General features: G+C 45.2%; 1 protein-coding gene across 5 annotated transcripts in view; it reads right to left on the minus strand.

The window, feature by feature from the left end:
- LOC139574242 (phospholipid-transporting ATPase 11C-like) overlaps window positions 1-12,708 on the minus strand; it is a 63,572-nt gene that overhangs the window by 33,777 nt on the left and 17,087 nt on the right. For all 5 annotated transcript variants that reach the window (XM_071398641.1, XM_071398640.1, XM_071398638.1 and 2 more), the window contains exons 2-3: window positions 2,930-3,049; window positions 1,472-1,561 (exon numbers count right to left, since the gene is read on the minus strand). In XM_071398641.1, coding sequence (XP_071254742.1) covers window positions 1,472-1,561; window positions 2,930-3,049 — 210 coding nt within the window. The remainder of the gene's footprint in view (window positions 1-1,471; window positions 1,562-2,929; window positions 3,050-12,708) is intronic.

Genomic DNA, 12,708 nt, shown 5'->3' on the forward strand with positions numbered 1-12,708 from the left:
GTTGCATCACTGCCTGGTATGGCAACTGCTCGGCCTCCGACCGCAAGGTACTACAGAGGGTAGTGCGTACGGCCCAGTACATCACTGGGGCCAAGCTTCCTGCCATCCAGGACCTCTATAACAGGCGGTGTCAGAGGAAGGCCCTAAAAATTGTCAAAGACTCCAGCCACCCTAGTCATAGACTGTTCTCTCTGCTACTGCATGGCAAGCGGCACCGGAGCGCCAAGTTCTAGGTCCAAGATGCTTCTAAACAGCTTCTACCCCCAAGCCATAAGACTCCTGAACATCTAATCAAATGGCTACCCAGACTATCTGTATTGAGCACCCCCCCCCCCCCCTCTTTTACACTGCTGCTATACTCTGTTGTTACCATCTATGCATAGTCACTTTAATAACTCTACCTACATGTAAATATTACCTCAACAAACCGGTACCCGGTATATAGTCTCACTATTGTTATTTTACTGCTGCTCTTGAATTACTTCTTACTTTTATTCTTATCTGTATTTCTTTTTACTGCATTAATGGTTAGGGGCTCGTAAGTAAGCATTTCACTGTAAGCTGTTGTATATAAATCATAAAATTTGATTTGATTATGCCGCTAAAGACAGCAGAGGCGATGAACTGTTGTCAATTGACTAACAAGCTCAGAGTTCAGGACCAGAGCATATCGCCAACCCTGTGCCTGCTGCTTCCCAGATCCCATTAGTCCTAGTTCCTTCTGGTTCTTCCAGTAATTGAGCCAAAACAGTCCCCATGGGGGTTCTAGTGGAATTGCCATGCCAGTTGTCTGACAGGAACATCAGTGACTACCGGTGGGCTACTGTATGTATACCAGCCAGTCCTCCGTATGCTGAGCCTGTTTACACTGGGGATGGGCTGTTTAGACCTTTAGTTTAAGTTACCGTTGCTAGAGAGAGAGGTGGTTAGTTTCCATCTCCTCAGGTCAGGAGGGGGAAGAGAAAGAGAGCGTGAGAGAGAGAAAGAAAAGAAAGCGGGGGGGGGGGGGGGGGGGAGAGCAGATTGATGAGGGGGAGGACCATCGCTTGGCAGATCTCTGGGCCTGATAGAGGAGAGGTGGAGGAACAGAGTGGTGCGGCCGTGAGCACCAAGCCGAGGGATAAACATGTCACCCAGTGCTTTGGCTCAGCCCACTCTCACTTTCCACTCAGCAGTGGAGGAGAGGAGGGCTAGATACACACAAACCATGTACAGCTCTGGCCACAGACACACGCAGTCCCCTTTCACAACTGCCACAAATAGGTTACACTCGCAAACAGAGGCTCACTCTCAAAGCACACACAGGCCTGACCACAGGCTGACTGTTTCCCACATGCCATAAATAGTCAGTTACACCCAGGCCTGATAGCACACACATAATGTAACCATTTCACACTTGCCACAGAGACACAGTCAATTCACACTAACACATATTGAACATAGTCACGAGTCCCAGACACGCACAACTCACCTGCACCAAAAAGATGATGAGGAAGTAGAAATTGGCGATTCTTCTGAACTGTTCAAACAGATTCTTCGGCAGGAAGTTCCACACCGTGTACTGGAAAGACAAGGAGGGAGTGAGAGAGTGCACCAATGAAATGACATGAGAATGAAAAGCACAAGTTCGCAACACAACGTAGGCCTACCCAGTGGATCCTCGGTCTCTGCAAACCACTACTTCTCTGTTCTTTGACATCAACCTCTTGTCAGGGTAGAGGACTAGTAGGCTATAGGAAGAAAGGCTAAGCTAGGAAAGGGATTAGCGGCATTCAATATTCATCAGTTCCTTCCACTCCGGCTCGGTCTCTGTACTCAGTGAGACGGCGCTAGTTCTGCCTTTCTAAACTGCCTGTGACCCAGGGAGCCAGTCCTCCTCTCAGCCCTCGGGGGCTGGCAGGTATTCCGTTGATTCGGATTAGAGATTTATCTCCTTAATTCACCCAGCACTGAATAGAGAGCAGATTACCTTATCAAGTTGGTGGCAGATCGTGTTTTTAAATAAAATTAAGTGTGCATAACAGTTGATATTCAACACAGAAGCTGACGCGACACTTATCTTGCCAAAATCCATGAGACGGCCCAACAATGCCCCGGTAGTAACTAACACGCCGGACTAAAACATGTGCGCGCACACAAACACACACAGTGTTGAGAGGGGAATGTAGAGGAATGTCTTTGCATGGAGACAGTGCTGAAATGCAGCAGTAGCAGAAAGAGACCATCTCATTTTGCCAGAGAGAAACGAGTGAGGGGAAAGTAATCAGAGGGGGAGCATGAGTGAGGAGGGCTGGGAGGGAGAGAATATAAAGCAAGCGAGAGATGGCGCAGAGTGAGTAGAGGGGAAAGGAGAGTCGAGGGAGTTGTAAGGAACAGAATGATGAAAGGCAGGCGCATGGTAGAAGTGTAAACACTACAGCCAGGGTAACACAGGAGGACGAGAGACATTGATTGGCCCATTCCCAGTGGGACCCTCTGCGCTACAATAAATCCCACTCTCTCCCCCAGTCCTTCCTCCCCCTCCTATACATGATTCTAAACCCCCAGCCAGCCCTCCTCCTCAGACCCACACCCCTAGCCCTGATTTGGGGGGGGGGGGGGGGGGGTATATTGAATCGCCCACCCTGCCTGCTGGTACATTAAATAGTAGCAGAGTATTTCACGGGCACAGACAGAGCTCTCCTGAGACAAATAATGGCCTTCCATTTGGGGAGGAAGACGAGAATGTGGAGAGGCAATGGGAGGAGAGGGAGCTAGAGAAGACTGCCATTGGAATTCATGACGTGGAGGGAGAGTCGGTGGGAGTGGGAGAAGTGAAAATATTCAAGCATGTGCCAAAACATCAAAACAGACAAGTGTCCACTTGCCCGTTTTAAGGTGTTGTGCAGACCGCAGGTCGATGGTGTAAAAACATGGCAGTATATCTTACCTTGGAAGAGACAATCCTGTTGTCACAGAACTTGGGGGGGATGAAAGCGTCGGTGGTGGGACAGGGCCGGTGGCCTACGTAGATGGTCCTGCTGTCTACCCTCCTCTCGTCCCTACCAAACTGTACAGAGATGGAGAGACAGAATTAGAAGACAAATTCAAAGCCACACACACACTAAATATATTGCTTCAGCAGATATTTAGACTCAACACTGGAACACAGAGGCTAGAAATGTAGATTGTATACAGTCTCCTAATACAATGAACCAGTAGACTAAACACTGGGGGAAATGTGCATCAAGTTCAACGCAAAGAGGTCTTGTGCATAACTTCCAAGGTTCGTAAATGAAGATGTAGTCCACATTAACACATGGGGAGGAAAACAAATCAATGAAAACAGTGATACTGCTCTCACCTCCACGATACCACAAACCAGGAACTATTTTTTTCATTCTAGGTCGTTGAAAACCATTCCTTTCCTTAACTTGCAAGTCTTGATTAGTCTTTCTAGTCTTTAATATAAATTAAAATCAAGGCCATGAACCAAAATATAATATTATCCAGACGGAGGTGCAGAAATAATTACAAAGGCACTTTCCAAACTTCAAAATGCAGTGGAGCACCAAAAAGCTGTTTAACACAAGCCAAGGTTTCACAGGGGACAACGGCGCGTATGACATGGGTCAAATTGGCCAAAATGGAGGGTGCACTAGTCCTGTAATGAGTTTCATTTCTTCCCTTTAAAGTGGAGAGTTATTGATGATTTAGCCAGTTATAAAGTGCTGCCCCTGGGGAGAAGCGACTGCTCACACCAGATTTATGAGCGCAGTTATCTCCAGTGCAGATATAGACTGAGGAGGAGGCGGCGTGGGTGGTGCCTCATTTCAAATCAAACTATTGGTCTTGTACACATTTCAGCAGATGTTATAGCGGATGCAGCGAAATGCTTATGTCACTAGCTCCTAACAATACAGTAAAACATCAAACTGAACACAAATAATCAAACATTTCATTCACAAAAAAAAAAATAAGATCAGCCTCCCGATTGGTGCAGCGGTTTAAAGGCACTGCATCGCAGTGTTACTACAGCCTGGGGTTCGGGCCGGGTGGCTGCAGGCTGACTTTGGTTGTCAGTCGAACGGTGTTTCCTCCAACACATTGGTGCAGCTGGCTTTCCGGGTTAAGCGAGCGGGTGTTAAAAAGCGTGGTTTGGTGGGTCATGTTTCAGAAGACCCACGACTCGACCGTTGCCTCTCCCGAGCCCGTTGTGGAGCTGCAGCGATGAGACAAGATCGTTATCACGAAATTGGGGAGAAAGGGGGTCAAAAAAAAGTTAAAAGTAACATTAAAATTGGAAAATTAAGAAATGTTGGGAAACAAATCCAATTATCTACACACACACACACACACACGTATATATAAATAAATTCCAAAATCATGGGCATTAATATGGAGTTGGTCCCCGCTTTGCTGCTATAACAGCCTCCACTCTTCTGGGAAGGCTTTCCACTAGATTTTGGAACATTGCCCCGGGGACTTGCTTCCATTTAGCCACAAGCATTAGTTATGGGCACTGATGTTGGGCGATTAGGCCTGGCTAACAGCTGGCGTTCAAATTAATCCCAAAGGTGTTCGATGGAGTTGAGGTCAGAGCTCTGTGCAGGCCAGTCAAGTTCTTCCACCGATCTCGCCAAACCATTTCTGTATGGACCTAGCTTTTTGCACAAGGGCATTGTCATACTAAAACAGGAAAGGCCATTCCCCAAACTGTTCCCCAAACTTGGAAGCACAGAATGGTCTAGAATGTCATTGTATGCTGTAGCGTCAAGATCTCTTCAATGGAGCTAGGGGGCCTAGCCCGAACCATAACTATACAGTTGGCACTACGCATTCGGGCAAGCAGTGTTCTCCTGGCACCCGCCAAACTCAGATTCATCTGTTGGACTACCAGATGGTGAAGCGTGATTCATCACTCCTGAGAACGCGTTTCCACTGCTCCGGAGTCCAATGGCGGCGAGCTTTACACCACTCCTGCCGACACTTGGCATTGCACATGGTGATGTTAGACTCGTCTGCTGCTGCTCGGCCATGGAAACCCATTTCATGAAGCGCCCGACAAACAGTTGTGCTGATGTTGCTTCCAGAGACAGTTTGGAACTTGGTAGTGAGTGTTGCAACCAAGGACAGAATATTTACATGCCATGGCCCTCTGCGGTCCATTTTCAGACATCTGAAAATGTATAAAGAAATTAAACTCAAATATCACATTTACATAAGCAAAGTCCTTGAGCTGGGCAACTCAAGGACATTCAGACTTGTCCCAAAGCCACTCCTACGTTGTCTTTGCTGTGTGCTTAGGGTCCTTGTCCTGTTTGAAGGTGAACCATCGCACGCAGTCTGAGGTCCTGAGCGCGCTGGAGAAGGTTTTCATCAAGGATCTCTGTACTTTGCTTCGTTCATCTTTCCCTTGATTCTGACTAGTCTCCCAGTCCCTGCCTCTGAAAAACATACCCACAGCATTATGCTGCCACCGCACCTCACCGTAGGGATGGTATTGGCCAGGTGATAAGCGGTGCCTTGTTTCCTCCAGACATGACGCTTGGCATTCAGGTCAAAGAGTTCAATCAGACCAGAGAATCTTGTTTCTCATGGTCTGAGAGTCCTTTAGGTGCTTTTTGGCAAACTCCAAGCGGGCTGTCATGTGCCTCTTACTGAGGAGTGGCTTCCGACTGGCCACTACCATAAAGGCCTACTTGGTGAAGTGCTGCAGAGATCGGAGAACCTTCCAGAAGGACAACCATCTCCACAGAGGAACTCTGAAGCTCTGTCAGAGTGGCCATCGGGTTCTTGGTGACCTCCCTGACCAAGGCCCTTCTCCCCAGATTGCTCAGTTTGGCCGGGCAGCCAGCTCTAAGAACAGTCTTAGTAGTTCCAAACTTATTCCATTTAAGAATGATGGATGCCACTGCGCTCTTGGGGACCTTCAATACATACTGCATAAATGTTTTGGTAACTTTCCCCAGATCTTTCCGTTGACACATTCCTGTCTCAGAGCACTATATACTTATATATACTTATATAGACAGGTGTGCGCCTTTCCAAATCTTGTCCAATCAATTGAATTTACCACAGTTGGAAGCCAATCAAGTTGTAGAAACATCAAGGATGATCAATGGAAACAGGATGCACCTGAGCTCAATTTCAAGTCTCATAGCAAAGGGTCTGAATACTTAACTTTTTTAGATTTGTCATTTTGGGGTATTGTGTGTAGATTGATGAGGAAAACATTTTATTTACTACATTTTTTAATAAGGCACTAACATAACGTGGAAAAAGTCAAGAGGTCTGCATACCTTCAGAATGCACTGTATTAGACTGAGCTTTCCCAAGAATTCAGTATATATATATATATATACAGTTGAAGTCAGAAGTTTACATACACCTTAGCCAAATACATTCAAACTCAGTTTCACAATTCCTGACATTTAATCCTAGTAAAAAAATCCCTGTTTTAGGTCAGTTAGGATCACCACTATTTTAAGAATGTGAAGTCGGAATAAGAGTAGAGAGAATGATTTATTTCAGCTTTTATTTCTTTCATCACATTCCCAGTGGGTCAGAAGTGTACATACGAATTGAGTGTATTTGGTAGCGTTGCCTTAATTGTTTAACGTTTTGAGTAGCCTTCCACAAGCTTCCCACAATAAGTTGGGTGAATTTGGCCCATTCCGTCTGACAGAGCTGGTGTGACGGAGTCAGGTTTGTAGGCCTCCTTGCTTGTAGGCCTCCTTGTCATCAGACCAGAGGACATTTCTCCAAAAAGTACGATCTTTGTCCCCATGTGCAGTTGCAAACCGTAGTCTGGCTTTTTTATGGCGGTTGTGGAGCAGTGGCTTCTTCCTTGCTGAGCAGCCTTTCAGGTTATGTTGATTTTGGATTCCTTTTACTGTGGATATAGATACTTTTGTACCTGCATCCTCCAGCATCTTCACAAGGTTCTTTGCCGTTGGTCTGGGTTTAATTTGCACTTTTCGCACCAAAGTACGTTCATCTCTAGGAGACAGAATGCGTTTCCTTCCTGAGCGGTATGACGGCTGCGTGGTCCCATGGTGTTTATACTTGAATACTATTGTTTGCACAGATGAACGTGGTACCTTCAGGCATTTGGAAATTGCTCTCAAGAATGAACCAGACTTGTGGAGGTCTACAATTTGTCTGAGGTCTTGGCTGATTTCTTTTGATTTTCCCATGATGTCAAGCAAAGAGGCACTGAGTTTGAAGGTAGGCCTTGAAAGGTATCCATAGGTACACCTCCAATTGACACTAATGATGTCGATTGACCTATCAGAAGCTTCTAAAGCCATGGCATAATTTTCTGGAATTTTCCAAGCTGTTTAAAGGCACAGTTAACGTAGTGTGTGTAAACTTCTGACCAACTGGAATTGTGATACAATGAATTATGAGTGAAATAATCTGTCTAAACAATTGTTGGAGAAATTACTTGTAATGCACAAAGTAGATGTCCTAACCGACTTGCCAAAACTATAGTTTGTTAACAAGAAATTTGTGGAGTGGTTGGAAAACGAGTTTTAATGACTCCAACCTAAGTGCATGTAAACTTCCGACTTCAACGGTATACAGTATATGTTGTGTGTATAAACAGTAACTGAAATGTGATGTCAGTAGTATAAATATTAGAATGAGATTAAGAAAATACAGTATTTAAATACACGGTATAAAACCCCATGGGAAATTTTTAAGAATTGTGTCAAATTAGCTTACACACACACGGTACTGTAGACATTATGGACAATGTGTGAATAGAAAAGGTGTACAGCAGTAGTTATGTAGGATGAGCCATGACACCAACACACTGTGCTCGGTTGACAGAGGCCCTATGACTGCTCACATGTCAGAGAGAGGACAGAGTCAGGTTCGGAGACCTTGGTACACAGGGTCAGCAGGCAGAAGCAGCCTTCCCATTTCCCCCAGCACAAGGTCACTGGTACACCGGGCATTCGTCTTCCTTAAAATGACAGCCTGGGTGAAACAAGGCAAGAGCTAGAGAGTAAGGGAAGACTCTTCTCCCCCCAGCCAACCGGACTATGCAGGCAGGCCACGTGGGAGAACCAACTTATCAAGGGCATTCGTTTGCTCTCTTTCCAGTGGGCTTGGGCTGAGCAGCCACCTCCTCCTCAGGAGAACAGATGAGACAGGGCGTGAAGGCGGGCTAGTACTCTCCCATCCACCCTCCTTTCTCCACTTAACTGGAGACGAAACCCCGTCTTTACCTCTGGCCCATGATTCCCCAACCACTGACTCTTATAGCACCTCCACTCAACAACAGCCCCCCCAAAGCCCCAGACCATACACTGTGGTGTTCCTGCCTGGCTAAAAGCACTAGCTCCACAGCTATTCCAGATGGAGGGAATTATTAAGGCTATCCAGCTCCAGGAGCTCTAATGCACTGGGGTCAGGGCCATGTGTGCTGTTCACAGCCGCCACTGACAGACAGCTGATCTCATCCTGGACCAGTGCCACGGTACCTTGGAAGTGTGAACGAAGGCCATCTGGACACAGCGCTGTCCACCGACTATACTGGGGGCAGGTTAGATCAAAGCACAGACTTGAGTCTGGGGAGCCTCATTAGCTATGCATACGAGGAAAAACAGCCTACCTAAGACAGACGCTTATGCAATCACTTGTTTCTCATTAAAAGGTTGAGTGAAATTCCCAAAGCAAATGTCTCCCTGTGGAGAAATTCTGATGCAGACATTACTTCTGCTTCCCAGACCGGGAAGAGCCAAGAGACTGCATTATGCTCCGTCAGGCATGAGCGAGAGGCAGTGTTGTTCGCACCCCAGTGTGAGCGTCAAACCTGTAATCCACTGCACAACAGGCATAGCATACCGCTCCTCCAACAGCCACCAGGACAGACCCGGGTGCCAGGGAAATGAAGGGAGAGAGGAAGCTCAACCGGAACCAAGGACAAAAACAAATCCAGGTTTTTTAGCAAACAGGAAATAGGCCTAGTAACTCAAACCTTATGTAGACCACACTACAGATTAGGGAGCCAAAGCTCCTTATTCTTAACGGTTCCCCCTCCAAGGGACCCTCCAGTTACTCAGTGAAGTACACTTCAAAATGGCTTCTTCCATCCTAATAACACCATTAAAGATTGACCACACAAGTGAGGAAGACAACATATCGCTGAAGAGAGAACATTGGGGTAAAGAAGGCAGCACAGAAATCACACACACAACTACCCTCCCTGGACAATGCAAATGTCTCGCTGCAAATAAAAAGGTACAATTTACAAAACAAATTAGCCTTGAAGCGGAGAATCCTAGTGAGCTCAGCTTCGACTGTAGAGCCACTGAGCCAGTCAGCCAGAGACCTCTGTGGGTTAGTTACCGATATCCCATTTTATATCTGCATCCGTCTCTCTCTGGGAGTAATTAACCACGAGAGCAACGTTGTTGCAAACGTTGCCCCAATGTTACGGCCACAGTATGTAACCACAGACTGGGGGTTTGAACTTAAAATCAAGAAGTGACTGAAACCGCCAGAAACTGGATTTCCTGGACGCAGACCGAGACATTTTTTGACCGACACAAAGACACTTCAGAGAATACAAATCATGTCTTAAAATGAAATGGATTATTATAAAAAGGACAGGTTCAATGAGAAGCCCTAGGGGTCTGCTAGATAAGGGCAGCTGCTTTGAATGGTCATTGATTTAATTTCAGTTAAAACATAGAGGGTCAGACCGTAGGGCCAAATACATTTTTGCGTTATGTGATCGCAATACTCATCTCCAAAAACAGTGCACCTGAGGCACAGTGCACCTGAGGCCACGCTATCTATTCCTTCTGCTACATACACACAGTTGAAGTCGGAAGTTTACATACACTCAAGTTGGAGTCAATAAAACTCGTTTTTCAAACACTCCACAAATTTCTTGTTAACAAACTGTACTTTTGGCAAGTCGGTTAGGACATCTACTTTGTGCATGACACAAGTCATTTTTCCAACAATTGTTTACAGACAGATTATTTCACTTTAAATTACACCAGCTCTGTCAGGAGAAATGGGCCAAAATTCACCCAACTTATTGTGGGAAGCTTGATGAAGGCTCCCGAAACATTTGACCCAAGTTTAAATTGTTTAAGGCAATGCTACCAAATACTAATTGAGTGTATGTAAACTTTTGACCCACTGGGAATGTGATGAAAGAAATAAAAGCTGAAATAAATTATTCTCTACTATTATTCTGATATTTCACATTCTTAAAATAAAGTGGTGATCCTAACTGACCTAAGACAGGGAATTTTTTTACTAGGATTAAATGTCAGGAATTGTGAAAAACTGAGTTTAAATGTATTTGGCTAAGGTGTATGTAAACTTCCGACTTCAACTGCATATGGGACGGCTAATGTAAGGAAAAAGACAAATTTATGAAATTATAGGCAGACAAGGTAGTTCAAAGCCAATAATGCAAAGCTGCAAAAGCAAGCGTATAGTCAAATTTGCCAGGACGTCAATGTTCGACAGAAGATGAAAACCCATTAGTTACAACATGGAGACGAGATCAATAAAACAAACATGGAACGCTCAATTGAGCCGAGACCCAACTGCTGGGAAATAAACAGTGCATTAGAGGATTGGGTAGAGCTCCCAATTTAACATTATTAGATTATGCTTTAAAAGGAAATTAAGGACACATTGTAAAACGGGCACGGGCTGGTACGGGAAGAAAAACGCTCGCTACTCAAAACAGAGGCAACAGAACGCTGTATTCAGCTGTTGCCAAACCCCGGATGGTGACTTCACAGCCTGATGACACCGTGCCCTGTCACAACGTCTCACCAGTAACTGACCAGTGAAATCACAACCACAATGTTCCTGTTACGGACAAAAAAAAAATACATATAGGCCTTATCCCCCCCCCCCCACATACCTAGAATAGGTTAAATGTCTGAACAGTCTGGTATTGAGAAATTAATTAACCAAAATTCAATACATGAACTGGCGAGATAGTGTTCAAGGGCACCATGAGTTGTTTTGATGCCTCACTAACGTACCAATGCGTCTAGTCACCCGTAAAACACTTAATATTTATTACATGCGAGATTTGGTTCTGGCCTGGGTTCCGAGACTAACTTGTTTCTGACTCTGCTGTCATTAAATGCAGTGTGGCTATGGTGCTGCAACCAAATTAAATTCAAAGTATAGCCTAATGGCTTGCATCATGCATTTAGTCTGAATTTCCTTCACCTTCATATTGCTGCTTAGCCTATAGGTGTATAATATAGTACATTGTCTGCACTCAAGATAAGCCTCTAGTGATTATGCTACTGGCGGTGTAGTGTGCACAGTTTAACTTTGAGCAGAGCTCTCCTCCCCGTCCTGAAAACACATGTCTGCTTGGCAGTCGGCCACCACGATGCGAAACACACGGCAGCTAGCTTCTCCTGGAGACCAGCAGATGACAACGGCATGGGGCTTTTATCACAGCCACACTGCAATCCACACTGCCAAAACTAACCTGGGTCCCCTCAGTGAAGGAGAAGACAAGCACTCTTTATGCCCAACTGACAACACAGGCACACAGTTAACCGCACACACAAAAATAAACAAGCGCGCAAGGACACTTTAAAATGATATAATCAGCTGCCCAGAGAAATAGATGGGCTTGCTGCTTCCGAGGCCTGAATTTCCAAGTGAAATTGACAGAAGGCTAGCTGGGGGGTGCGGGGGTGCTCAGGTCAAGTAGGCGAAGAGAGGGAGCAGCAGCTATGAGCTCCTGAACACAATCCTAAAGTGGATACTGGCTGTTGTCACTTGGTCTCTGTGAGTGAGTGAACATGACAAGTGGCTTGTGAAGACATGGGAAGAGTGGGCCCTAATATCATGATGTACTCTAACAGTCTAAAAAGCCTGTGACTGCAGGTGCTATTGAGGTCAGAAGAATTATATTCTGTAGAACAGAGGGCGTCTCTGGATTTGTTTGGCATGTTATTTGCCTGGATATGGTGAAAATGATTGTGGTCAAACGAGCAAATCAGCTGTTGGTTGCTACAAACAGGTCTGTAGCAGCAATTTAAACAATAAAACAAATAAGAATTCTAAGACAAAAATGAGTCAATTTAAAACGTTAGCAATGACACTTAATGTTTAAGGTAAAAAAACAGCAGGAATTAAATGTAGTCTAGGATGTATTCTTTGTTGGTTGTGTAAACTAAATACAGGAAACAGGAGAACAAAACACAGCCAGTCCCCTCAAAGCCCTCTATTGTAAAATGCAATCATAAGCTTGTTGCTGACACTGTATAAGCCTCATAAGGAATGTCACAATCTCTTACTTGCATGTTTAATGACGTGTGAAGTGCAGGGCATGGAGAGAGGGAACACTGGAGACCAACTAGTGTACTTCATCATGTCCTGCACGTGCCCCAACGACACACTACTCGGAGAGCAAAGGTAGCAGCGCTGGGCAAAGGGTGTGTTAATATTTAAAATCAGAGCATCTATTTCAAATAGTTCCGGAAGGAACAAAAATAAATAAATAGATTAAAAGGGAAACAACTTCCTCATACAGAAGAAGTGGAGGACCGCCAATGTAAACACCAGTACAGCAGCTTCATTGTTAGCCCCACAGGAAACAACAAACACGTAGGCCTGTGTGTGTGTGTGTGTGTGTGTGTGTGTGTGTGTGTGTGGGGCGTCACCAGGTCTCGATTTATGATTAACTTGTTTAGGCCTGGTCTGACTAAACAG

This window comes from Salvelinus alpinus, chromosome 4, assembly GCF_045679555.1.
Source record: "Salvelinus alpinus chromosome 4, SLU_Salpinus.1, whole genome shotgun sequence".
Classification (NCBI taxonomy): Eukaryota; Metazoa; Chordata; class Actinopteri; order Salmoniformes; family Salmonidae; genus Salvelinus; species Salvelinus alpinus.